Genomic DNA, 27,722 nt, shown 5'->3' with positions numbered 1-27,722 from the left:
TCTTAGGGAGGAAATCCCATGTTCCACAATCCCTGCCAAAGCTCACAAGATCTTCAGTGTGTCAGAACTTGTGACCCAGAACTGGTCACTCCTCAACATAGCTCACAAAAGCTGCAAAACTGCATTTTTTTGTGCTTGTCATGGGAAGCAGCTGGTTGGGTCAGAATGTTGGCTGTGTTTTCCATTTTTGCTGAGTAATGATTGAACTGCAAGGATGGGAAAGCCACCAAGTCCCTCCTTCAGTGCTCTGTGAGACTTGCGGGTGTCACAGAACAAGGAGAATCAGATAGGACACTCGTTTTGAAAGGGGTGATTGGAAATGACAGTGAGACTCTTTCCATGGTTTTCTATGAATACAAATTTAAAATTTCCTCATGATTTATAGTTACCAGACTCCTTCAGCATACACTTTTCCTTAGATCCTCACAATAACCTTGTGAAGTAGCTTTTACTATAATTACCTTATAGATGAGGAAATCTAGGCTCAGAGAAGTTAAGTAAATTTCCCTGAGTCACACAGCTAGGAAGTGGCAGAGTGGGGGAAAGTGCCCATAGTTTCATTTCCCTGGCTCAGTGCCCTTTTCACATCCCAACATGTGTTGCCTCCAGGAATTCCCTTTTGCCAAAGCTTTCCCTTCTCTGCTTCCCCATCCACTGGACTCTCAGCCCCACCTGTTGTTGCCATGTGGCTTACAATGAACAGCTGTCCAGAGCAGGGCTTCAATGTGCCCTTCCTTGGCCTCATTTTCTGTTGTTCATAATAAAGTATAAAATTTTAAGTGGGAGAAGTTTTTAAGTGAGAGAGACGAAAAGCTATATAGAAAGAATCAGAAATCCAGTGCATAAAGAATTGTAATGTTTTCACTTATTCGTTTATTATTTCAGCTCATTTTTGAGCCAAGAGAGCTGTTCTATTGATTGATTGATTTTTTTTTTCCCCTCAGCTTCCTAAAGTTAATGAAAATGTCCTTTGTTTTTCTTTCTTTTTTCTCGCCTTAGCAACATAATCTCTGTTTCAACATTCTCAAACTTTATATTTTAGACATGAGCTTGAATCCTGGGTTAGATACTCTCTAGTGTGTACCCTGGGCTGACTCCTCTGTAAATGTGTGTGATAATCCTGTCTCCCTGGATTGCTGTGAGAATTCAGTGAGATGACACATGCAGATTCCTGGGCACTGAGTCCCCACGTGCGCGGTGCTGGGTGACATTGGGGTCCTCACTGCTCGGCTGACCTCCCTCCCCTTTCCTGCAGTCGTTTGCTATCAGTCCAACCGCGATGAACTCCGGCGTCGCATCATCCAGTGGCTGGAAGCGGAGATCATCCCAGATGGCTGGTTCTCTAAAGGCAGCAACTACAGTGAAATCCTAGACAAGTACTTTAAGGTAAACCAGAGTTGGAGTCAAAGACTGTTCAGCCCAGAGAAAGAGAGTCTTCCTCTCCCATTACCTGATCACATCTTCCCAGACCACAAGGAAACATAAACCTGCCTAGAGTCCCTAAGTTTCTTCATAGATCATTCCATGAAGCTGTGACAGACAGTGGGACTCCAGGAGTCCAGCCTTTGGGATCTAACACACATGGGCTGCTCCCTTTGGGCAATTAAAGCCACAAAGGTCTTGGAGAGCCTGTCCATGAAAAATATGGCCAGGCTGTATCCCCATCCTCCATATGACACCTTGTAGAGCTGCCTGCCAATACCCAGACCCAGGCCACTTCAGCCTCTTTCCCACCCAGTTTGGCTTTTCTCTAAGTCTTTTTTTTTTTTTTTTCTTTCTTTTGCGGTACGCGGGCCTCTCACCGCCGTGGCCCCTCCTGTCGCGGAGCACAGGCCCCGGACGCGCAGCCCCAGCGGCCATGGCCCACGGGCCCAGCCACTCCGAGGCATGTGGGATCTTCCCGGACCGGGGCACAAACCCGTGTCCCCTGCATCGGCAGGCGGACTCTCAACCACTGCAAGCCCTTCTCTAAGTCTTTAACTTGACCATCCATGGCCTGCAGAGTTTCTCTTCATCTGAGGAGAGTCAATGGACTGGTGTTTCATGGGTCCAGATTTCTTCATGAACCTAGATATTGCTGTTCCCATTGTGTTTAGCTGAAGAAACAGATCGTTCCAGTTGGAGGGAGGAAAGATGCTGCTTTCAAAGAGGAAAACGAGGGAGGGAATAGTGTTTAGCAATGAGTAAGGCTGCCATGATGTGGAGATCTTTCAGAGAGCTTGAGACAGTTGTTGGAAGAAGCAGTTAATGGCGCTCTTCCTGCTGACTGATAAGGACATAGTCGCACACATAGATACATCACACTCATAAACATACCACACACAGAAACACAGACGTACACACACCACATACAGAGATGTGCATGCCACACAGAGACACATCCTACACACACGTTCAGGTGCCCTCATTCCCACACCTGCACAAAAGACCCCCTCACTTACAGACACACACATCTCTGGGTAGATGCCCTTGGAGGCTCATCCCCAGACGGACGCCCTCACATGCCCCCAGGGTATGTCGCAGGCCTAGCCAGCCCGGACGCGGGGGCAATGCACACACACACAAGGGACTTCTTGGCACCTCTGTGGCCACTGAATGTGGTCAACACCTGCCTAGTCTGTGGCTTCCTCTTTCTAACTGGCATCATGGACCCCACAGATGGAAACATACCAGGTTGGGTTGAAGTAGGATATTGGTCATTTAGGACTTCATTTGCGTTACCGTCCTTAGGTAGAAGTTTCTCTCTGTGACAGAAAGTAAATCTCTCTGGATTCCAAGTGTTTGAGAAGAGAAAGCACAGCCTCTCACTCTGTCTTCTCTCTCAACTACTCCCACATTAGAGAGCCCTGGGGGCAGGGGCGTTTCCTTGTCTACAGAAAGGAGCCAGGAGAGTCAGACAGGAGCAGAAGGTTACTTAAAAGAAAATGATTTTTCAAAAGCCAAGTGAACAGCACCTGCTGGGTCGGTCGTGAGCAGTGACTTTGCCATGGTCATTACAACCCAGGAGCCGTGGGGCCCAGGACGCTCTTTCCAGGAGACCTCCTGGAACCTTGTAACCGTTCTGGTGGCCCCTTGATGGCACCCTGCCGTGGGCATCACTGGCAGCTGCTGTTAATTTGATTCTCAAGGACCAGGGCCACACACCCCCTCCACACGTCTCCACCTCCTCTGGCAGTAACTCTCTCTAATAGGCTCCCATCTAAACACTGCAAGGCCACTTGAGAAAGTAGCTTTTCTGTAGGGTATTCTCACGCTAACCAAGAACGCTTACTCCTGACTGACAAACAAACGCTCACTCTCCCCAGCGTCTTCCGAGAAAACAGGGTTTTCACTATCTACTTGTTGATGATTATCAAAGAACCCTATGGTGCAATCTTCAAAGGGAGGCTTCCTCCCACTAGGCAGACAGCTGCCTGTTGCTGAGAGATCAGTATCTCACAGAGACTGTTTCTAAACCAGTGAATTGCCCTCTAGCCCAGTCGGCATTCCTTACCTCAAAATCAGTTGCAAAACAAATCTAGTCGGAATTTGGATAAGACCAGAATCAGACTCTCATCTCAACTGGTGTTTCGGTCACAATTTTTAGACAAAAGCATAACAGAGTGAAGAGGGGAAGACCGGGTAGAAAGAGCCTTTTATGACCGTGTCACACACACACACACCCTGAATTCCTGGTGGCCACGGCTGAAATTGGAGCCAGGGTATAAGTATAGTGACCAGAGATCTGAGACCTTTTCCTAGGAATTAGGATGAGAATGATAACTAGGGATTAAGCAAAGGCCTACAGGGTTGTTTTATACGTACCCGTCATACATACCACGGAAAGATTTACAACCTTAGTGTAGAATGCACATGACACATGAGTCATGCAAGGAGAGTCAGTAGCTGTATCTTTCCCTTCCACCTGGTCAGACTTTTCTTCCAGAATCCCTTCCACCACCTGGGAGCCACTTTGAAAGTAACATGGGGGTGCAGATTATTTCCCAGGGTAGCAATATGAGGCAGCCTAGGGAAAGAACTTTGAAAAAAAATTTTTTTCCACTAGAACTATTTAGGAGAGCAGCAGTTATCCAACTTGGACTTTGATCAGAGCCTTGAAATTGCCACCCTCCTCCTGCAGCTAGGGCCTGGGCATCCTGAATTGTCCCAGATGGCTAAGGTCTCAGTTTAGCATCTTGCCAAAGGGAGGACAGTACTGAGCTCCCTACACCCTTGCCTTGTGCTCATGGCGTGTGAGCTGGGTCATGAGGACAGGCTGCACCATCTACAGTGTAGCCTGCAGCATAGGGTGGAGGGGTAGGGGGCTTGCACCACCTCCACGGGCAGGTTATCAATGCAAATAACATGCAGGGGCCTTTGCCTTTGACTTCTCACTGATGAGTTCAGCTCGGTGTACCAGTGTAAGAAGTAAGCACTGAGAGCAGGCCAGGGAGGCTGGAATTCAAGCAGCAAGAAATGGTCCTGTGATTCCCAAAGTGAGCTCTGAGGGTCACCTGCACCATTGTTCCCAAGCAGCTTGTTAGAAATACATATCCTGGGCTCCGACACAGATTCTGAGTCACAAGTTTGTTCCATGATCATTAGGGTTTGAGAACATGGAGTGGTGGAGTGAAGTCAAGAATGTCTGGAACAGGGTCAGGGACGCGGCTACAGAGACCTCTTAAGCACCCCCAGGCTCCTTTTACAGTGCAGGCCTAGGTTCAGGCTGCCATCCTGAGCAGGGTCTAGGATTGAAAGGCCCTCAGTGACCTCTGCCCAGACACTTTGACTCTCTCATCTTGGGGCACAGGTGCCTTCCTTCTCTGGGTGCCCCAGGGCTTTGAACCTTTTTTTGCTCAAAGGGCAGAGCAGGGTTGGACAGTGTCAAGAACAAGATGAACCAGAGATGGGTCAAGCTGAATGGGGGAATGATAGAGCTGGGGTTTTACAAAACATTTCTGAAAGATCACCTTGTCCCCTTTCTAGAACTTTGATAATGGTGACTCTCGCTTGGACTCCAGCGAATTTTTGAAATTTGTGGAGCAAAATGAAACTGCCATCAACATCACTACCTATGCAGACCAGGGGAACAACAAGCTGCTTAGGTGAGTGGAGTGAGCGGGTAAGGGAGAGGCCCACGAGGGAAGGCTGGATAAAAGGAGAGATTTGAACCCCTTCCTACCTGCACAGGAGCCACCAGTGTCAAAGTCAATGTGAAATAAAAAGCAAAATAGGGATTCTGTCCTGGTCTCTTCTGTGAACGTTATGATATCTGATCAAGTAGTTACTGTTTTTGGCCAGAAATTGCAAGGAATGGAAGAATGTAATTTTAAGATAAATGATCACATCAGACCAAAGTTGTTTCTGAGTGTCATGGGTGATGTTTAATTTTCTTAAGGAATTACTTTAATGTTCTATTTAACGATAGGTCTAAAATAGCTTTAGTCCTGATTGTAAGATAACCAGTGCTATTTCATGTAGAGGACTCTAATTGTTACAAATGTAAGCACGTTCCTCTCCTTTTCTGGTATTATTCCAGAGTAAATATTAATAAAAATTAACCCCTAAGAAACTTCTGGTGTGGTTCCAGTATACTGGTAAGAATTAAAAATAGGAAAAGCACCTATTTGTTCAAAAGATTTCAAAGCATGAAACCCAGATTCTAGGATTCTTTCCTAATAATAGCCCATGATCTTAAAGTATAATATCTGTAAATCCTTCATATTTTGATAACCTGAAATGAGGTAATATTTTACAAGTTCAACATCTGATCCCCATAATATCCCAGTGAAGGAGGGCTCCTCATTCCCAGTTTACAGATGAGAAAACAGGTGCGGGAAGGTTGAATAACTAGCCCAAGGCCATTTGGGCTGTAAGTGGTTGAGCCAGGACTCAAATCCAGGCCAAGGGGAGACGGAGGGAGCTGGAGTTCTAGAAAACTTTTCTGAAAGATCTCTTTGCAGAAGGGTGATAGTGGTGATGCTGGCTTCAACTCATGTTCTTTCAAATCACACATGCATTTCATATCATCTGTTCCTACCACTTCTGTTTGATTTTTCTAGTTGGGTTGACTTGACATGCATAGCATGGGGAAAGGCAACTGCTAGTGGAAGGTATGCAGGTGGTGAAACATTTGCCAATCCAAGTGGACGAAACCATCCAGGAAACTCTAGTCATCTTGGGCATATTTGAACAGCTTGAGTGATCTGACATCCCATGTAATAAACTAAAGGTTGGATGCTTACAGGAGTCGGGTCGCATAATGGTTGTAGGTCAGTGTAGAAATGTTCTCTTTAAATAGTCCCCTTGGCCGCCTGTGGAGGCCTAGGTCTGTGTAATCCTGATGCTTATTAATTCCTTTCTTTGGGACTGAAGCTGAGGTCTTGCTGACACGTTTCTCCTGTGTTTCATTTCAGAGGACTCTGTATCGATGCTCTCATTGAACTGTCTGATGAAAATGCTGACTGGAAACTCAGCTTCCAAGAGTTCCTCAAGTGTCTCAATCCAGCCTTCAACCCTCCGGAGAAGAGTATGCCTAAGCTAAGAAATAGGGAGGGGGTTGTAGGGAGTGGGGACATTTAGAGGGGGCCAAGATAGAGGGGATCGTGGAACTCTGCAGAGCTTACTAAGAAAATTCCCTTCCACGATTCTGGACTGGGCGCCAGCCCAGCATCTCCGAGCTGAGATTCAGGTCCAAAAATCTTCAGGTTGTTGGTGGCGTTTGCTCAGATATGGTGCCTCTGAGGGACAAGCAGGTCTTGTCTGGGAAAGGGGTAACATGCACAGACTATAGCCAAGACGTCCTGTTCCACCCTCGCCCTTAAACTCTTGCCTCTTATTTCTGGTCCCACAGAGTGTGCTCTGGAGGACGAAACATATGCCGATGGAGCTGAGACCGAAGTGGACTGTAACCGCTGTGTGTGTGCCTGTGGAAACTGGGTCTGCACAGCCATGACCTGTGACGGTGAGCTGTGCGCCTCACGCAGAAAGAAGGGACGGCACGGAGACAACTTCCGTCGTGAAATCACCATGAGAGAAGTCAGGGTGGGGATGGTGGGGAAGAATGCAGTGGCTGGGTCCCAGCAAGGAAACTGGGGAGCAAGAGACTGGCTCATACTTGTAATGTCAGAGCTCTCACGGGGCAGCATTGAGGGCAAAGCACTTATGCCAGATGCATTATGTTGGAAAGTCACTCCAGAGGTTTGGAACAAGAGAGGTTCGAGACCCAGGACAAGATCAAATGTTGATAAGAGATTAGAATGGTCATAATAATAAAGAAAGCAAATGCATAAGAGTGAGAACTACATGCATTTCTTCTAAGCACTTTACATATTAACCCACTTAATCCTTATGACAGCTTAGGAAATCCTGTATGTCAAAGACTTAGGTGGTTGGAAGACAAAATGACTCTTGCTTGCCATCCATGCCAAGCAGGAGAAGGAGGCATGTTCATAGACATGTTTGAATTAACAGCATTGGGTCCCCCAAAAAAGAGAAAGTTGAGATAGTTGAGACATGGGCAGGGTGGGTTGGGAGATAGAGATGTCAGGGAGAGTTTGGGGAGGAGGGGGCCGTGCACAAGCCAGCATCACCACTATCACCCTTCTACAAGGAGATGTTTCAGAAAAGTTTTCTAGAACCCCAGCTCCATCCGTCTCCCCTTGGCCTGGATCTGGGCCCTGGCCCAGTCACTTACTACCCACGCACATTACTTGGGAGGTGTCCTTTGCACTGGGACACTTTATAGTTAGAGAAATGTGGGTAATTCACCTCGCCTTCCATATGGTAAATGGGAAATGAAATTGAGAGCCTAAAAGGTAGATGTTAGTGGGGATCCCTAACTGGCCTCCCTCAGCCACCACTGCTCTGAGCCTTGGTTCTTCTTACAGGAAAGAATCAGAAGGGGGCCCAGACCCATACAGAGGAGGAAATGACCAGGTATGTTGAGGAGCTCCAAAAGCACCAGGTGAGTTGCAGCCTCCATGCTGGTTCAGGTATCCCTGTTGCCACCAGGCCCTTCCACCACTCAGACACTGCCTAACTCCCCAGGTGACCAAGGAGATGTGCTCTGTCCCATACATTAGGTCCCGAACGATATACCTGTATACCTGTATTACGCAAACCATGATACATATAGCTCCCTGACGGAGTCCTTGTGGGGCCAGTATGCCCCAACAGATGTAGGTTACAACTTGGTACATTGCTTTATAAGTTAGAATCAGCTGAGTGGTGGTTTGCAAATGTGTTGGAAGTGGTTTGCAAATGAGCATAGTCTAAAAAACCTCCTATTTCTTTTCACCACCAGTGCCCAGACCCAAAGACTGTGAGCCTCTTGAGGGCAGGCTCTATGACTTGCTCACCATTGTAGCCCTGCATTTAGCACAGGGTCTGGTGTACAGTTGGCTCTCAATGAGCATGAAATTAGTGGATTTGGGCCACAGCAGAAAGGATTTAAGTTAAATGCCAAGCTAGCTAGAACATAGCCTGGAAACTTAGAGATTCTGCTTCCTAGAGACTTGAGAAAATAATAAATCAGTATTCTATGTCATTAAGTTGAAGACCTTCTTGGCGAAAAGGTTCTTAGCAGAATAGTGATCCACTGACATATTTTTCTGAGGGCCTAGGGAGAAAACATGGATATGCTGGACTTCTGAGCCTGTCTTTCCACTGGTTTACCTGTAGTTTTAACAGAGGATGTTGCTCCTTGAATCATCTGTCTGTAAACTGGGTCTGGTAATATGGGCCTTCTCTCTGACATATAAGTTTTTAAGGAGTATAATGGTCACAAGAACTATTGACATGAAATATTTGAATTGAAAGTCAAGAATTATTAGTATTAATAATAAATTCCAATATTTATTGATGATTTTTCATATGCATTGTCGTTATTGTCACTGATAGTGTAGAAACCTCATGTCATTTTTTAAAACAAATGCAGAAGCTCCTAGCCCTTTGTTTTTCCATATTTCAGCAGCCTTGAGCCTCCAGATGAGTATAAACCCTTAAAAGCAGAAAGAACTTAATAGGAATTCCTTTCATCTAGGGTGGAGAAATGATCAGAGTAGACAGTGGGGAGTGAATGATAATAGCTAACATTTTTTAGCGTCTCTGTTTTATGTGAGTTGCCTCGGAAGCAGACGCCAAGGCAAGGACTCAAGTACAAATAGTTTATTTGGGAGGCAGTCCCAGGAAACACCAGAAGGGGAGTTGGGAAGAGAGCCCAGGAAGGGAAGGAAACAATAAAGAGTGCGTATCCAGGCACGTTACCACTGGGAGCAAGTGGAGCTTAGTCCTGTTGCAGAACTCCAGGAATAGTTACTGTGCACAAGGGAGCAGGGAGCTGGGCTATGCCTGTATGAACTCCCGTCAGCCATTGGCTGAGAGCAGCCACCGGCAAACATGAATTCCCTGGCATTTCTGCCCTGTCAGCATGTGTGGGCAGAGCAGGCTCCAGCAGCCAGAGAAAGCCTCAGGCAAAGAGATGCAGCTGCTGGCAGTAAGAAGCCAGGCCAGTGTACTGAAACGTTAAAGGCACGGGCTATGGATGGGGCACCGACAGTGTGTACTAGATGCCAGACACTTGTTTTTTATTCCCTATTTAATTTTTTTATTGAGATGTAATTCACATACCATAAAACTCACCCATTTAAAGTATACAATCCAATGGTTTTTAATTTATTCACAAGATTGTCAACCATCACCACTGTCTAATTCCAGAGCATTTTCATCTTCCCTAAAAGAAACCCCATACCCATTTGAAGTCACTTACATTCTCCCCTCCCCCAGCCCCTGGCAGCCACTAATCTACTTTCTATTTCTATAGATTTGCCTATTATGGACACATATAAATGGAATCATATGATATATGGCGTTTTCTGTCTGACTTTTTTCATTTAGTGTAACGTTTTCAAGGTTTATCCTTGTTGCAGCATGAATCAGGACTTCATTCCTTTTTATGGCGAAATAACATTTCATGGTTTGGATATACCACATTTTATATATCCATTCATCAGTTGATGTATATTTAGGTTGTTTCTACTTTTTGGCTATGATAAGCAATTCTGCTATGAACATTCTTCTACAAGTTTCTGTGTGGACTTATGTTTTCAGCTCTATTGGGTATATACCTAGGAGTGAGATTTGCTGGATCATATGGAAACTTTGTGTTTAATCTTTTGAGGAACTTCCAGACCGTTTTCCAAAGTGACTGTACCATTTTATATCCTCACCAGCACTATTCCAATTCCTCCACAAACTCACCAACATTTGTCATGGTCGTTATTTTTTATTAGCCATCCTAGTGGGTGTGAAGTGGCATCTCATTGTAGTTTTGATTTTCATCTCCCTAATGACTAAAGATATTGAGCATCTTCTCGTGTGCTTTTTGGCTATAAGTAAGAATGTCTTCTTTGGAGAAATGGGCTACTGGTATAAGAGGTAGTACTCATTTTGTAGTTGAAGACATTGAGACAGAAGATTTCATAATATGCCCAAAGTCCCCCAGAAAGTCACACAGCCATGATTCAAGCTCAGGCAATCTGCCTCCAGAGCCTGTTGCTCTTTTGTGTGTGTGTGTGTGTGTGTGTGTGTGTGTGTGTGTTTGTTTTTTGGGCTGCATTAGGTCTTCGTTGCTGCCTGCGGGCTTTCTCTAGTTGCAGTGAGCGAGGGCTACTCTTCGTTGCGGTGCGCAGGCTTCTCAGGGCTTCTCATTGCAGTGGCTTCTCTTGTTGCAGAGCATGGGCTTCAGTAGTTGTGGCACGTGGGCTTAGTAGTGGCTCATGGGCTTAGTTGCTCCGCAGCATGTGGGATCTTGCCGGACCAGGGCTCAAACCCATGTCCCCTGAGTTGGCAGATGGATTCTTAACCACTGCGCCACCAGGGAAGTCCCGAGCCTGTTACTTTTAATGCTTCTCCCAACTTGGATTCAGAACATTTTGTAGCACCTCCATTTAGCATCCTTTTCTTCATTTCTTCATGAATATAATAATGTCTGACGTTATTGTTTCATAGGAGTTTAAATGGGGTCAGCTCTTAATTTAGCAACAGTCCCTATACAGCCGTGTCACGAGTAAGACATGATCCTTGTCCTCAAGTTGTTCATCATCCACAGAGGAGATAGACAAGTAAACAGAACTCGGCATAAGCATGTATCTGTCATGCTATGTAAAGTCTTGAAGACTAGATAAATGCCAATATTTTTTTTTTATTCCATAATGCTTATTTTCTCTTGCTTCTCAAAGGAAACAGCTGAAAAGACCAAGAGAGTGAGCACCAAAGAGATCTAATGAGGAGGCATCTGGGAAAGGTGTCCAGAGCCTGGCACCTTCTCTTCCACTTCAGCGCTGAGTCCAGTATACGCAAGTGTCTGCTACAATCGCCAAATCACCAGTATTTGCTTGTATAGCAATGAGTTTTATTTTGTCTATTTGTTTTGCAGTAAAGGAAATGGGGGTGGCTGGCTAGGAGGGGAAGGGCCATAGCCTTCATTTCTAGGAGTACTTTGAGAGAAACTGTAAATGGTGCTCGGGGGCTGGAGGGAAACTGCATCGGTGTTGGGAGAGTGTACCCAGATCTGGAACACTTCTGAGTCTACCACAGCTGTGAACATGCTGCAGGGGGTGCAGGCAGTGAGAAAGAGCTTAGCAGGCTGTCCCCAGAGGGGGGATTTGGGAAGCTCAGTGGAGAAGACTGCATTCGGCTTCCAGCCCTTCCTGCTGCCATCAGCATAACAGACCTCTAGCATCTGTGCTTCTCCTCGTGGCCCCAGCCACTGGCTCTAGATACACGGCCATCCTCCTAGTTACCCAGTGTCTGGGAGGGTGCACCCAAATGATGCAGATACTTGTAGACTTTTGAGCCCCTTAGAGACCTAACCAAATTTTTAAAATACTTTTTACCAAAGGTGCTATTTTTCTGTAAACTTTTTTGGCAAGTTGATTTCATTCTTCAGTTATTATCATTATATTATTGTTGTTGTTGTTTAATATTTTATTTTCTTGACTAGAAATTAAGCTTTTGTAATTATTTTTCATTAGTCCTGCCATTTCAGAGGTGGGAGAGTTTGGGGTTCTTCCTTGTGCAGGGACTGCTATCACCCGGACTCCCCCCCAGCCCTGCCACATACTAGATGCAGCCCAGAGTTTGCCCCCTGGCTTCCAGTGGGTCAGCAGTCTGTCAGAGGATCAGGGAGTACCTCAGACAGCAGCCAGGAGAAGTGTCTCCATACAAAGCTTTTAAGATCCAAAAAGCTAATTTGTTTTCATCCATTCTCATAGATCCATGCAAATCAGTATTCCAAAGGATTGAGACCAGTGCAGCTAAGCAAGGCTTAGATGTCCCAGCCTATCAATATGCTCACTGATCCTCCACTAACTAGGAGAGTGACTCTGTCCCTGTCTCTTCCTATTTCTGGGCCTCAGTTTCCTCAGCAGGTAGGAATGCATTAAACTTTTGACTTGAGAAATTGTAAATTCTGTGGTTCTGATAATTGGTCCAGAAGGAGACAATGTGATTTTCCTCCTTCTGCTTTAAGATAAATGAAACCTTGTTGTTATATAAGAGTCAGACAGCCAAAAACAAGCTGACCAAATCTGACCTCGGTGAATGGCCCCACGGGTTGTGCTGTGATGTAGAGCCTTCTGGTAAAGCCTGCCCAGGAAGAGAGTGGGAAAGAGAACCACTTCACTTTGTCTTCACTTTTGCATTTCATCTTTAACCTTCGTGGGAACAGAAATGGCTTTCCCTTTAGAGATGAGGATGAAAGAAGGTTTCACATTTCGAGAGGGAAAAAAATGGACATTGAATCTTAAAACTGTGACTGGGGAGAAGTCAGTCATTCCTGTGTCTTTCGGCCTCTGTGATAATTAACTCCACTCGATACGATGTTTAGGATGCATTTGGAATAACAAAATTAAAAACTTGACATAAGATCTCATTTTCAGAGAGCAGATTACAGACCACCAAAGGGAAATGATGTAGGCTATACTGCACAGGCAACTCTGAGACAGTTGTGCTGAAAATGGAATTCCTTCTAAACAGGTTTCCTTTTTCTCCTTTGAAAACATTCCACTTTGTTTAGAATTCTGAGCTTTTGTAAATCATCCCACTTAAAAGCTGTCTTCCAACCCAACTTGTGTGGTCTGCAATGTACCTCCCTGTCAAAGTGCCTTGGAGAACTCCCAACAGCACGCCTTGATCAAGATTTGCCAGCCCTTGGACACTATGGAAGAGAGGGCAGGAGTACCAGTCTGTTTAAAGCAAGAAGGCAGAGTGTCTCCTCACCAGTTACATTTAGGTCAGTGGTTGCTATCCAAGACGACCCTCCCCTGCAACATTGAATTCCCAAGAGCAAAATCTGCATTCCTCCTGTAAATAGGGAAGCTACTGTCTGCACCATAGGATCATGTGATCTGACAATCATTCACGGAAAGCTGCTAAATAGCCTAGTCTGGGGAGTCTTGCGTGAAGCTTTGCATGGAGCAAATAAACAGGATTCAATTGGGTTCAGTTCCTCCAGCTCTCTAAAAGCACAGGGCTTAGACTGCAAGCTTCCTTGGGCTTTCTCTGTGTGTGTATGGTTTTTATAAACATATTACAGCATCTGTTAAGATTCAGTGTCCATGGAAACCTCACATGCCATGACTCTGGACTCCATCACTGCTTTTGGAAAGCAGGGCTCCTCCACCTGCTAATAAGCCCATGTGGACCAGTCTGAATGTCTTCCCTTTATACTTGTGTTTTTAAACAGTCAAATTCCAAGAAGCAATTTGGACAGGTTTCTGTTGCCTGTGTATTTGTGAAATGTATTTGTATTTAGTAGGCTTCCTTATTGCATTTAACTTGTTTTTTGTTAACTCTTGATTTTTTTTTTTTTGGATACTATTGATAAATAAAGAAATTAAAATAATAGTTGTATTGTTTTCTTTCCCCCAAATTAAGCCCAAATAAAGTTGCAAGAACATTAACCATTTACCTCATAAAAGTAGATTTGAGTTTCAGGAGGCTTAAAAGAGGCCTGAAAAGTTTCTCCTAATCTCGGGACTGCAGCTGCAGGGGGAAAGGTTTACTCAAGGACTGATAGAACAAGTTTATTTAAAAGAATCACCAATGGTGGGTCTGGGTAGGAAGTAATGAGAAGTCAGGAAACAGTATTGGGTAGAGGTTAAACTAAATGACTCCAAAAACTGCCATGGACCTTATGAGACTGAATGGCATCGGGTGAGGCTGGCTGCAGGTAAACCTGTATGAGAAGCCAAACAAACCCGGGAAGGTGGCACAGGGAGCATGTGAAGATCTGGTAGGATAATCTTAGTGGCTGTTTACCAGGTACACGTGTATACCATAGGGATAAGCATTTCCAAGTGGACTGAATGTTGGCTAGTTAAGACCCTCTGCTTTGCTCTATCTTGGAGACACATGACCAATACTAGTTCTCCATCTCCCTGTCCAAGTGATTCTTACAGATATCATGTACTCCCCACCAGCAACAATTAATTCTGTCTTCCAAGAGAACTCATTACAGTTGGTTTAAGCTTTCTTAATTTTAGTCATAATGTATAGAAGTCTTGCTTCTCTCCAATTATAGCCAGGTCACCTTGATTGGATTTGGAGTGTTATTCAAATGCTAATCAGATATTAAAATGTCATCTCTGGTTGTGTTATTGCTACAAATTACTGATCTCATTAATCACCGTTTGATTCTTTGAACTTTCATTCTCAGAATTCTTAAACCCAATTTGAAGGGTACCTTATCCACAACCACTTTTAAATGCTGGCTGGCCTCTCCCAACCTTCTACCATGCTCTGGGAGCACTTCTGCTATTACAGTATGCATGTGTTCAGGAAATGAAAATGAATTAAAGGAGCCTGAAAGAAACATAATTTAGAAGGTAAGTTTCCTATAATCAAAATGTAACATTATGAGTTCTGTAAATTAGAACAAATTACTGTGATTAACTTTAGTTTTGGAGTGCCTGTGTCAAGTCCCCAACAGTCCTCTTAAATTACTTCTGAAATAAGGGGCAGGAGGGAGTAAAAAAAGTCTATTGAACGAGTAGATCTAAGCAGATGCCCTCAGAGCCCTGGAGTAAATGTAGCATAGGTGGAAGACATGAAGAACGTAAACCCTGGGCTACTGCTGCTGAAGGCTGATTCATGAAGTAACTAGGAAGTATCATGTTGCTGTCTGAATGAGAGGTCTTCCTGTCAATAGGAGTTCACTTTTAAAAATTATTTAACACATTTCTTATTGATAAACTAATACATGCACATGGTAAAAGAAAAAATTCAAATTGTATCAAAGAAAATACAGTGAAAAAAATTCATCCTCTTAGAGGGTGTGTACACTTAATAAATTTGCTTATAATTGCCACTTGTCCTTCAAAGAGGTTGCATGCATTTACCTACAATTGCACCAAAAATACATACACTGAGCATATCTATTTTCCCAAATTTTTGCAAGCACTGTGTCTTCAAACTTTGGGGTGTCTAACAGAGGAAAAATGGTAACTCATTGACTTATTTTTAATTATTTTATTATTCCTTATGTGAGATTGAGCATCTTTTCGTGAATTATTGGTCCTTGTTCTTTTCTTCCATTACCTTTGTTCATTTTCTGTTGGTTGTTGGCCTTTGCTTACTGGTTTATAATAGTTCTTCATGTATTATTATTAGCCCTTTGTCATGAGGGTGGCAAGATCTGGCAGTAGTGGACCAGATAGAAGGCTACTTCAAGAATGAGGTGAGAAATAATGGTGACTTGAATTTTAAGATAATGGCAGTGGGGATTAATAGAAGTTTAATGAGGTAACATTGACAAGAGCTGGCTAATGACTAGCTATGGGAGTTAAGGAGGAGGTAATGGTCATGAATGACCCTAAGGTTCCAGCTTGGATGACTTGGTAGATAATGGTGCCATTTTCTAGCATTGGTAAGAGAGCAGGAGAAACCAGTTGGCTGGGGAAAGGAGGAAGGAATGGGAGATGATTAATTCAGTTTTTCACAGGTTGAATCTGAGTTTGGAGGTATGAGTAGTTGGATAGGAAGGTTTTGGAAGAGATCTGGGCTGGAGATAAAGATCTTGGAATAGACAGTATGGAGATAGTGTTCCTTTGTGTAGACACGATGGCCTATGGAGAATATATCAAGTGAGAAAAAAAAGAAAATGTTGAGTTGGGAAGGTCCATAATAAAGACAGAGAACCTTTTTGAGAAACTCTGGGTACGTGTATTTCTCCTGCTTCCTTGTGGCATCGTTAACAAACGGTGTACACGTTAGAAAAATGGTAGAATGGGTTGGATTCATAGATGAAAACAGCATGTAGAGAGTTCAGCTGGGAAATGGTACCATGGATTCTATAGAGAGGTCAAAACTGAGAAGGAAACACCATGAATGTGTGGAATGGAGTAACACAACTTGCTGGAAAACGGGTTAAATGAATTTAGGAGAAAGGAACAGGAAATGCACCCTGATCATGATCACTGGAATGCACAGGTCTTAACTGACCTGATGTGGTCAGATAAGAAACTTAGGAAACTTGACAGTGTTAGGGTCTGTAAAAATAATATATTGCCAGGAAAATAAGAGGCAAGATTGTTAATGGATAAGAATAAAATATTTAACCAGGAAACCTGTATAAAATTGTCAAGAGGATGATGAAAGGAAATTTCTGCCGCCAAAAGAGAAGGGACTTTATCCTTCTAGTGCCTTGCCTCATTTTAAATTATATAAGTTAGCAGAATTTGTCATTTTCCAAGGAGCAGTGACAACTTAAAACAAAATGCTCCAAAATCCTTCCACTAGACTCCATAGTTAAAGCTGGCAACCAGTAATATTTATAACTTCATATATTCTTTGTCTTTCATAAATGCCATTCTTAGTTTCATGTTTCAACTTCTTTCTAATTTATCTGTATCATAACATTGTTCTTATTGTGACTGATAACTTACTGAGAGACGATATCATGTAATGTTTAACAACCAGGCTTCCTGAGTTTATATCCTGGTTCTGCCTCTGCCCTTTATATTCCAGGAGTTATTTGATCTCTCTGTGTCTCAGTTTCCTTTTTTTTTTTTTTTTAAATTTTTTTGCCTTCATCAGGTCTTAGTTGCAGCACGTGGGATATTCGTTGAGGCATGCGGGATCTTTTGTTGCGGCACACAGGTTCTTCATTGCGGCACACACTTGTCTCTCGAGTTGTGGCGTGCAGCTTTTCTCTCTCTAGTTGTGGCGTGTGGGTTTTCTCTTTCGAGTTGTGGCGTGCGGGTTTTCTCTCTCTAGTTGTGGTGTGCGGGCTCTGTAGTTTGTGGCACACGGGCTCTCTAGTTGAGGAGCGTGGGCTCAGTAGTTGTGGTGCATGGGCTTAGTTGCCCCGTGGCATGTGGGATCTTAGTTCCCTGACCAGGGATCAAACCCACCTCCCCTGCATTAGAAGGCAGATTCTTTACCACTGGACCACCAGGGAAGTCCCTCAGTTTCCTCCTTAAAAGTGGCATAACAAGAGTACCTACCTCATTTTGTTCTTTTTTTGAGGATTCAATGAGCTAATGTATATAATTTTTTCAAATAGTCTCTGGCACATAGAAAGTGCTGTGTAAATGTCAAATTATCACCAATTATTTTCTATTATATATATATATATATTTATATATATATATATATATATATATTCTTATAATTCTCACAATGACTTGGTGAAAAAGATATTTTACAGATAGGGAACAGACAGTTTGTAAAGTTTAAGGAATTTATGTAATACCACACAATGTGCAAAGAACAGAGTCAGGATTCAAACCCGGGTCCCTCTCATACTCTTTCTACTTTGCCACCGTCTTTCCCTTTATTTTAAAAATTATTACATCCACATGAGCCATTAATTCCTCATTCGTGTTCTCTAATTATGTAACTGCTGAGCACGTATAAGCAATTAATAAGTTTTTTCATTTAGTTCTAATAACTGTCTGCACGTCTTCTCACTCTTAAGTGAGTGCGGATCAGGCTGGGCCTCTGAAGTTCCCCGAGGCGTGATCCACAATCCAACTTGGTTTCCCCAGAAACGATGCATCCAGGAGTCATGCCAGCCAGTGTGGGACCCCAGCAACCTCCAGCATACACCTCAGAGGTTTGGCCCAGTAAACATCTCTGAGGTGCCTTCTTTTTGTGACATTCTATATGGACGTTTTAGAAGCAGATATGTGTCTTATCTCCATCAAAATTATTTTATCACCTGAGTCCAGTAATTCAAAAACTTTGGGTTTTAACCCAATTAAAATCTCTGGTTCCTGGATGATTTTCTGAATTCCCTTTTCTCTTACATGCCTTTTTCTCCTCTCTCCCATAACCTAAGCTTGATTCCTACAAGGCCCAGGACGGATATCACCCCCATCCCCTTCCAAAAGGAACAAAGAAGGAGATTCTGTACAGAAAGCATAGAGATAGGAGAGATTTGGAAGGTGAGTTTTAGGAATAATAAAGACTCTGAAATCAGTTGGGCAAATCAGAAACGTTCAAGAGTGAGTCTCACCTTCTTTGACTTTCCAAGATTTCCATAGCCTTTGCTCAGTTATGCTATGTAAAAGAAGGCTTTTACAGATATAGTGATTCCCATTCATAATCAGTTTTAGGAAGATGTCTCGCTCTCAACTTCGTATCAGCAAAGTGCCCATGTGATAATATCGGTACCAAAACCCAAAAAATCTGGCTTAGAGAAATCCTGCTCTGCCCTGAAGTCTCCAACAAATCATCTGTCACTGCAGCACCACATCAATGAAACATACACAGGGTAGAAAGTTCATCAGGTTTTTGGTCATCTTTCATCTCACAGTAAAGATTTTAAAATTTTATTCAGAGAACTTGACATATGAGAGGCATGAGGTCAAATAAAAGTAAATCTTATAAATAAGAGAATTAGAGATAAAGAAACAAGACTTTATAAATATACAGACCTAAGAAAGACAAAATAGGGGCGCTCCTATAGTTTTAGTCAACATCCAGTACACTGGACCTGTTACCTCCTTATCTTTTAGGTTTATGACAGGTAGGTGCCTAGGACAAAGAGAATATAGTCCACAAGAGAAAACCAGGAGCTCCAGTGGCTAAAGGCAAGACAGTTTGGTCCTCGGACAGATATTATTCAAATCTCTTAATAGTAGTCATATGTACGGGGATACTTTCTCCCTGTAAAAAAGAAAGCAGGCATGGAAGGCTGGAGTTTTATATTAGAGGCAAACCCTGCATTCAGCTACAGTGCATTCCTGAAAGTCACACAGGAAGGAACAGTCGTGAAAAATGAGTTCTCTTTGTTCCTCCTAAGAGCAGTAGCCCTCAAATAACTCATTCACCATTAGTAACTCTCCTTCATTTTTAAGGCAAAATCCTGGTTTACTCATTCATTAATTCAACACTATTGTTAGGGGAACAATGACAGAAGCAAAAAGAGAAAAGGGAAGTGAATGGGATATTTCCCACCAACTTTCAGAGAGAGGGGAGATACAGAAGCAAAATAGGCCCAGGGCTTCGGAATATACTATACTACTGTGTCTGTTAGGTTTGTGGGACTGAGATACATGTCAGAGGAACTGATACCATCAGTCACCAGATCCCACCGCATTCCAGTATACACCGGAAAGAATACATCCCAGGCCAAGGAATGACTGCAGAGTCTGCCTATTAGATCTGAGCCTGCAGGGGGAGGAGGGAGGAAGATGCTCCTGATGTGTCCTGAGAAAAGGAACAACAGAGTTGTGCGTTTCCATTTCAAGAGTCAAGGTTATTTTGCATCTCTGGGGCCATGACGATGAGACTCAAAAACTAAGAGCTAACACCACCTATTCCAAGAGCCTACTGTGTATCAGGAGCCAGAAAAGAGGGATAGAGGAACATGGCTCCTGCTTGTGAGGGATTCGCAGTCTTGGGACAAGACTTAGATGACTTAAATCTGTTCATGGAGTGTATAATCTTAGATACATAAATGCTGGGTGGTGTAAGAAAATAAAGTATATGAGCTTTGGATTCAGAAAGAACGGATTTGAATTCTAACTCACGTGCTTATTAGCCATGTCCTTGGTCACATTCTTTGCCGTCTTGCTTCCCTCACACAGGAGGGGGACAGCAATAACAGCTACCTTGCAGGGTTGAGGCAAGGATTTAAAATGACGTATGTAAAGTGCCAGGCACATGGTAAGAGACTGATAAAGGGCAGCTATGCTTATTCAGCCTGTCACATCATAAAGCTGACGCCCGTAGCAGAGGGAGAGAAGCCTTACTAATAGGAACAGACACATCGATCGGGATGAAAGCTGTAAGTTCCTGAAGTGTGGTCTTTTTTCAAACACAGAGAAACTCCCACCTCCCCACCTTCTCTTGCCCCAAGCTACAACCTTCTCTTCCTGAGTTTCTTTAAATCTCCAAAGTGCCCAGAAGTGCCTGATATATTTGGCATTTGGTAAATATTACTGAATAATGACTTCTTTGTGGGGAAATACACCCTGCTTTAACTCACTTACTTGGGTACTTGCAGATGATTCTGAAAGGCTGGTTGTTCACATCTGTCTCTGTTATGTGGCAGACATATTTCTCATTTAACTTGGCCGGGTATTTCAGGACAGAGAACACCCGGTAGAAGCCATTCATCTGCTCCTCCAGGACCTCCACGGTACTGTGGTTGCTCAGGTCCCTCTCTGCCCGGTCCAGCCAGGTCACACTGGGCGTGAGGTACCAGCCCCTGGAGACGCACGTGGCCACATCCTCATCATTGATCTTATCAAACCGCACCTGGGGCGTTTCAGAGTCTGGTTGGAAAAAATAACAAAACAATTAGTTCCTTTTTTAATTCCAGCCCCAAGAGGATCAGGCTAGCAGAAATCTTGCCCTGAGTTTTTACATTAACCCTTATGTAGGCAACACATCTTGAGGTTCACCGTAGTTAAAGTTTTGATCCAGGCACAGCGAGAGAATATCAGGATACACACATGTGCCTGCCCTCCAGGTCTCATCTACCACTGCTGTCTTTATTTTTGGAACCTTCCTCTACATGAGGGGGTTCATTTCAGACTCTCTGCTGCACTCAGATAGCCCTGCTGAAGATCATAGAAGATAAATGACTCTCAGCACCACCCTGGCATCTCTTCCAACTCCTACCCAGAGGAATTCTGCCATGCCTTCCTCCACCTTTGTGAGATCTCTGATGAGGAAAAGACCACTCTCCATGTAATCCTGAAAAGGGTGAGGATCCTTGGGGCACTATGGAGATCCACTGGTCCAGTCCAATCTTACATTTTAATAGTGAGAAAATGAAACCTGGAAAATCTAAATGGTTTGTCCAGAGTCACACAATTAGAACCTGGGCTTCCTGACTCCCAGCACAGGGCTCTCTTCTCACCAAATCACACATCATATCTCAGAGTTTTCATGTAGGAGTCTTTTGCAACATTTTGGTTTTTCAGTCTTACAATTTGTTTAGTAAGTTTGGGATGGGACCAGGGTTTTGGATTTTGGGTTTTTTTTTTTTATGTTTTGTTTGCTTGTTTGAATGAATGAATGATGTAGTCAGGTACAGATTAACACCTTTGGTTCAGAGCAATATTTTTAGCTAAGATGAATTGACATGCCAAATACCTGACTCTCATAATGGGAATAAGAAGTACCTATAATGATTTGAGTAGAAGAGAAAAAGTGAGAACACAAGAAGAGAAAACATGTAGTTTATCTTTGTGAACAGAAACAGAGCTTGAAACCAAGTTAATCCAATAAATTCCCTTACCTTCTCCTATTAGCTTAATTGTACTTTTGCCTCTTCCATTTGGTGTGATGGCTGAGCATTTGTAGATAGCTTCATCCATGAAATCCACATTTCTTAATAAGAGTGATAGAGTCCACTCAGAAATTTCCTCCCGATCCACGGAGACTTTTCCCTCATACAAGGAGTTTTGGTCCTCTAGTTGCTCTGTGTTACTGCTAAACTGGTAAACCAGCTTCGAGAAAACTTCCAAAAAATCATAGTACCTAAAAAATTGGTAATATTCTTTATCATCCTCTACCTCATACTCCTGTCTTATGTCTTCTCCCTTCCAAGGAAACTCAAGCTTTTCTGTGCCCTCCACAAAGGAGAAATGACAGGAAAGGGTAACATCAGTGAAAGGATGGGCTATGGGGAATATAGCCATGCACTATGTACCATTCATAGAACCATGACCTAGAATAGAATCCTGATATGTTAGAGCTGAAAGAAAGCTTAGAGGTCATCTGATTCAATCTTTCCAAACTATTTTCCCCAAAGCCCACCTCATTGACAGCCAGGTGAAAGACCAAATCAGTGAGATCTGCATTCCTTTATCACTTCAATCAGAAAAATCCCTCTATAATTTAATTTATAAATGGGGCTTCCAAGTAAGAATTCTTCTGTCAAGTGTCTCTGCTACTAAAAGACAAAATTGAAACCCAGGGAGCAAAGTTGCTTGGGGTCACAAAGTAAGATACTGTTAGCACAACAGAAAGAAACAAGACGTCTCAGAATTTAAAAAGAACCTTTTGGGTCATAGTTTTCAAACTTTTGAGCCTAAAAGACTTACTAAATTCCCAACTTGAGTAAGACAGAATAATGAAACTTCTGCATTATGAAAGTAGGGACTCCATCTCTTTTTTCTCCTAGAGACACTATGCAAGTAAGAAGCATCATAAAGGAAGAACTTGTCATATAAGCCTAAGTAAGGATATTGTTTGATATAATGAAGTGAGATCAAATAGAAGAAAGAAATACGTGAGGCACCAAGGAAAACCCAAATGGTGAAAGTTAATAGGCAAGGGAGCTTCTAAGCCATCAGCCCAGCAAAGAGCAGCCAGAGAGACATCTGGTAGGGGACATTCCAGCTGAATAATAGATGCAATCTGCTCATTTCAGCAGTGGCAACCACATGGCTGACGATGGCGCTGCGTATAGACTGTACACAGAGGGCAGAGACCATATCTTAACCACCCTGTTTCACCAGTGCCTAGCACAGGACTTGACACAGTAGAAAAACATCAGGTGTAATGGTAAATTTTATGTCAACTTGACTGGGCCACTGGGTACCCAGATATTTGGTCAAACATTATTCTGGGCATGTCTGTGAGGGTGTTTTTAGATGAGATTAACATTTGAATCAGTAGACTGAGTAAAGTTGACTGTTCTCTCCAATGTGGGGGGCCCTCATCCAATCAGTTAAAGGTCTGAAAAGAACAAAAAAACCAGCCCTCCCTTCAGCAATAGGGAACTCTTCCTGCCCAGCTGTTTGAACTGAGACTTTGGTCCTTTCCTGCTCAGACTTGAACTGAAATATAGGCTCTTCTTGGGTCGTGAGCCTTCGGACTTGCACCGGAAATATACCATGGGCTTTCCTGGGTCTCCAGCTTGACCACTGTAGTTCTGGGGACTTCTCACCTCCATAATCACTTGATCTCTTTATATAGATTTTATTTGTTCTGTTTCTCTGGAGAACTCTAACTAATATGTTGGGTAACATTTAAGTTTTCCAATGTCCTAGGCGTATTCAAAGAGCTTTTCCTGAACTAATTCATTTAATCTGTATACTAACACCGAGGTAGGTACTGCTGTTATTCTCAATGTACTACTGGGAAAACTAAGGCACAGTGAGTGAGGTGAACAACTGTTCAGGGACACACGGCTAGTGAGAAATAGGGCTATGATTCAAACCCAGGCAGTTTGGCTCCAGAGCCCTCCATCTGAACTGGGTTCTGTCTTCTAACAGTAGGCACTCGTTCTAAGTTTGATGAATGAAAAAATGACTGATGAAATAAATGACTGAATGAATATAAAGAAGACAGATGACAATGGAAAAAAAGGAGGCAGGGAGAAACAACTTGTCTACCCTTTGGAAGGATGGATTTGCATACCAAAAAAACGAAGTGCTTTCCTGCTCAGATTGTTATTTGTCTGACGTGGTTATAATCAAGAAGCAGTGGATTACAAGTACAAAAAAATCTTGGTAGATTTGTAAATCCAAGTTCTAGTTCTAAGTTTTCTTTATTAGTCATTTGGAATTGGGCAAGTCACTTAATCTCTCTTATGTTATAGTTTCCTTATGTGTAATTAGGGTAAGAACACCTGCCCCAGGGCTGTTATGAAATACCTTGGGATCTTAGGGATTGTTTTTATATGACATGGTTTAGTCATTTTCCAGAGGGACAGAAGGAGTGGACCAGATGGGTGGATACCTTAGTAAACTGCCCCTCTTCCCAAAATCTCTCATAAAAATCTGAGAGGTCCTTGATTCTAGCTTTTCAGTTTATATCCAGGAGGTCTTCTACAGCTGTACACTTTCTGTCCCCAAGGGAAAGGGTCTCAGACTCAGGAATCCAAAGACTCTAGCCAATGAATCATGAAACAGGATCTGCCAATGATGTAATTGTTAATATAAAAGCCAACTTCTGAGTGATGTGTCTGCAGATGGTCCTACTTGAATCTGAATAACTCTTTTGTCTATTTCAATCTGTATTATTTCTAGACCTTTGTATCTTTAGCTTCCCAAGGCCTAAGAAGCTGAGGCAAAAGCTCAGCAAAAAGTTAATAATATGGGAAAACACTTTGAAAACCAAAGAAAGATACTACATCTAAAGCACCTAATATAGTACCTAGCACCTAGTATTAGGTTGTCACTATTGCTATAAAATATAAGATATTATTAGAACTAACACAGCTTTCTCTTTCTCACTTACATATATACCCATTCCTTTACTCTGTTTGGTTGGGTTGTTCCTAACTATGAGTGGATTACCATCTCGCTTTGCCTTACTGCTCCCTTCTGCACACACACACACACACACACACACACACACACACACACACACAGAGGAACCAAGCATCAAAAGAAAAGAGCCAGTAAATATAATCTGGGTGGACCAGGCCTTGCACTAACTCCTAAGTAGATCTCTGGATGCATCTCCTGAGGATGCCTTCCAGCTTCTGCCAGCTTTAAGAGACTGGCAGAACTGCCGTAGGTCCCTGAGACACTGCATATACCTAAAACGGATTAATGTGTTTGACCACTTTTTGAGTAGTTATATTGCAGGTTTGGGATATATGTTTTTTTAAAGAAATTTTTGCATACATATTTTTGGCTAGCTGAATTACATTAACATTATCAACATCTATATACTATTCATCTCAACATTTTTGAAGAAATGAGTATAAAAATTATACAAACTCTGTGTGGACTGCCCATCCAGATTTTTCAGGACAGACCTGATCTCAAATATTCGGTGATGCTACACTCTGAATCCGCACTTATCAGGCACTTGAAGTGGGGAGGACTGTCTAGATTTTTTTTTAATTGGGGGAGTTCAAATTATAGATGTGAATAGGTGTAGCTATGCAGATATGGCCTCAGATGGGCAATTCAAATTGGCAGTGGGGGTGGGAAGGCTTTTCTCATTTAAAAACATGAAAATAGAATAAACAAGAATGCTTTACAATTTGGGTCTGTTATATTTGCCCATCTGTCTTCACCATTTCCTGTTAAACACATATAACATTGTTACTCCCATCTAAAAAAAATGAAAAGACTGAGGTTCAGAGAGATTAAGTAATTTGCTTGTTTTTTTTTTAATCTCCAAATCACTATTTCCCGCACTATCCCCAAAGTTTTCTCAGAAATACCCACAAAGATTTTTTGAAAAGTGACTCATCTACATTATGAATAAGTAGAAGTATGTTGACAGTCACCAAAAAGAAAGACATTCTGTAAGGAACAAAAAGAAAGGGAGAAAATTTGCTTCAGCTGAGAAACAGTGTGAAGCAGCAGAACCTGCTGGGTCCAAGGAAGGCCCCACCAACAGGCACCACCACCAGACTCCACGCCCACCAGATGCACTCTCAGCAGACAGAGGCTTCCAGCACTTCAACATTCTGTGTGGGATTGTCCACTGAGTCAAGTTCACCCAGGCTGATTCTATGCAGATTTGTTTGACTTGCTATATGAACCTGGAGCTCTATTTCTGTAATATGCAAATCTATCTCTAGAGGTGAGTCACATTTGAATTCATCTGGATCAGAGTTAGCCCTGAAATGATGTTTAAGGGATCCGTGACAGCTTCCCAAGCAATTGTCATTGATCTTTCTGGATGTTGCTTGGGGAGAGTCAGCAGTGGGGGAGATATAACTAGTAGATATACAGATGTATCTGGGAAGTTATGGAGCGATGCTTCCCCAAACAGAGAAGAATAACCAAGAGACAGTACTAAACACGTCTGCCCTGCCAGGGCTGCACATTAATGGAAATGGTACTAACAAGCCTGGGACATCTCTGGAGGCGGTGGGAGAAAGGTATCGGGGAACAGTCAGCCCCTTTAAGAAGCTCTGACATAAATGTACATCTACAGCAGGTAAAGGCAATCTTACGGTCTGGATGCTGCCTCCCTCTCTGGTCTCATCTCTCATTACTCCCCCACACCTCAAGTTCCACCAGTGCCATCCCTGAGTCATGGTGCTGTTCAAAGCCTCTTTGCCTGGCACATCCCCCATCATGACCGCCCTCATCTGCCCTCCATTACTCACTTAACATTCAAAATTCTGCCTCTTCCTATAATCTGTTAAGGAGAAAAATAAAACTCCACAATCCCCCAGGTCTGTGATACATTATAATAATAGCTACTGTATATCAAATGTTAACAAATGCCAAGTTTAATCTTCAAAATAAGCCTATAAAATGGGCACTATTATTATCTCCATTTTTTCTCTTTTTTACTATCTCCATTTTATAAGTGAGGAAAATAAGGCATAGAGAGGGTAAATAAATCATCAGGGGCACACAGAACAAAGACACTCATCTTTCAGGTTAGCCGAAGCCTGTCACGTCACCTAAATTCTGTCTTGACAAACCCCTGCACTGTCGCCACATACCATGGGAAGTCCCATCACCCAGGGTGCCTACCAAAAGAACAGGAAGCTCCTGGCCGATGAAGCAGATGGCTTGTGGAATATTACAATAAGTCTCTTTCCTAGAGGCCTATTGGACCCTGGAGAATATGTGCTCTGTGGGTTGAATATTAACAGATACAGAATTCTTGAGAAGAACAAGAGGATAGAGGAGCCCCTGCCAGCAGATGTCCAAGTAAAGCATTTCTGGGGTCATTGGGACAAGTGGAAAGATTCTTTGCCAAAAATATATACTCTGACTAGGAATATGACTAGTGATTGACAACAACTACTGATTTAGAAAATATTTCTCCGTGGTATATGTAGGAAAAAATTTTTAAGACATATCTAAAATAATAAAAAATATAAAAGGTAATATGCCAGATAGCAGCTACTAGAGCTACAGATAGTCAATAGAGAGAGACTGTAGTCAAATGTCATAGAGATAAAAGTTGTAGGAATATAAAATGCCTTTTCAACTCAATGAAATTTCATTATCTATTTCCAAGATTGAAAGTTTTGCATCATTATTAAAGACATAAAGCCTTCCCAATTCCCCCACGTCAGTGAGATATAATCTTTGCTCCTCCATAATTCCACTGTATTTTTCCACTGTATTTTGCAGTACTCTCACCCATTTAATAGAGCGTATTTTTTAATGATTTTAGTAGTAACACATATTCATTGTTTTAAAATGTTAGAAAAATGGAAAAGAATAAAGAAGAATACTACAACCACTTTTAAGTCCATCCAGACAACCACTGCTACCATTTTGGTAGTACGTACACATACTCAGTATGTGTAATTTTTTTTTTTTTTTTTTTTTTGGTGGGCCGGG

General features: G+C 42.7%; 1 protein-coding gene across 1 annotated transcript in view; it reads left to right on the top strand.

The window, feature by feature from the left end:
• Nucleotides 1-13,887, top strand: part of FSTL1 (follistatin like 1) — a 50,756-nt gene extending 36,869 nt beyond the window's left edge. Inside the window, exons 6-11 of the mRNA XM_024769343.1 lie at nucleotides 1,256-1,386; nucleotides 4,966-5,084; nucleotides 6,396-6,508; nucleotides 6,833-6,943; nucleotides 7,869-7,945; nucleotides 11,220-13,887. Coding sequence (XP_024625111.1) covers nucleotides 1,256-1,386; nucleotides 4,966-5,084; nucleotides 6,396-6,508; nucleotides 6,833-6,943; nucleotides 7,869-7,945; nucleotides 11,220-11,264 — 596 coding nt within the window. The 3' untranslated portion in view covers nucleotides 11,265-13,887. The remainder of the gene's footprint in view (nucleotides 1-1,255; nucleotides 1,387-4,965; nucleotides 5,085-6,395; nucleotides 6,509-6,832; nucleotides 6,944-7,868; nucleotides 7,946-11,219) is intronic.
• The last annotated feature ends 13,835 nt before the right edge of the window (nucleotides 13,888-27,722 follow it).

The sequence above is a fragment of the Neophocaena asiaeorientalis genome, unplaced genomic scaffold (assembly GCF_003031525.2).
Source record: "Neophocaena asiaeorientalis asiaeorientalis breed wild unplaced genomic scaffold, Neophocaena_asiaeorientalis_V1.1 scaffold671, whole genome shotgun sequence".
Lineage (NCBI taxonomy): Eukaryota > Metazoa > Chordata > Mammalia > Artiodactyla > Phocoenidae > Neophocaena > Neophocaena asiaeorientalis.
Note: the sequence above shows the minus strand (reverse complement) of the source record. Positions and strands in the feature narration are given on the sequence as shown.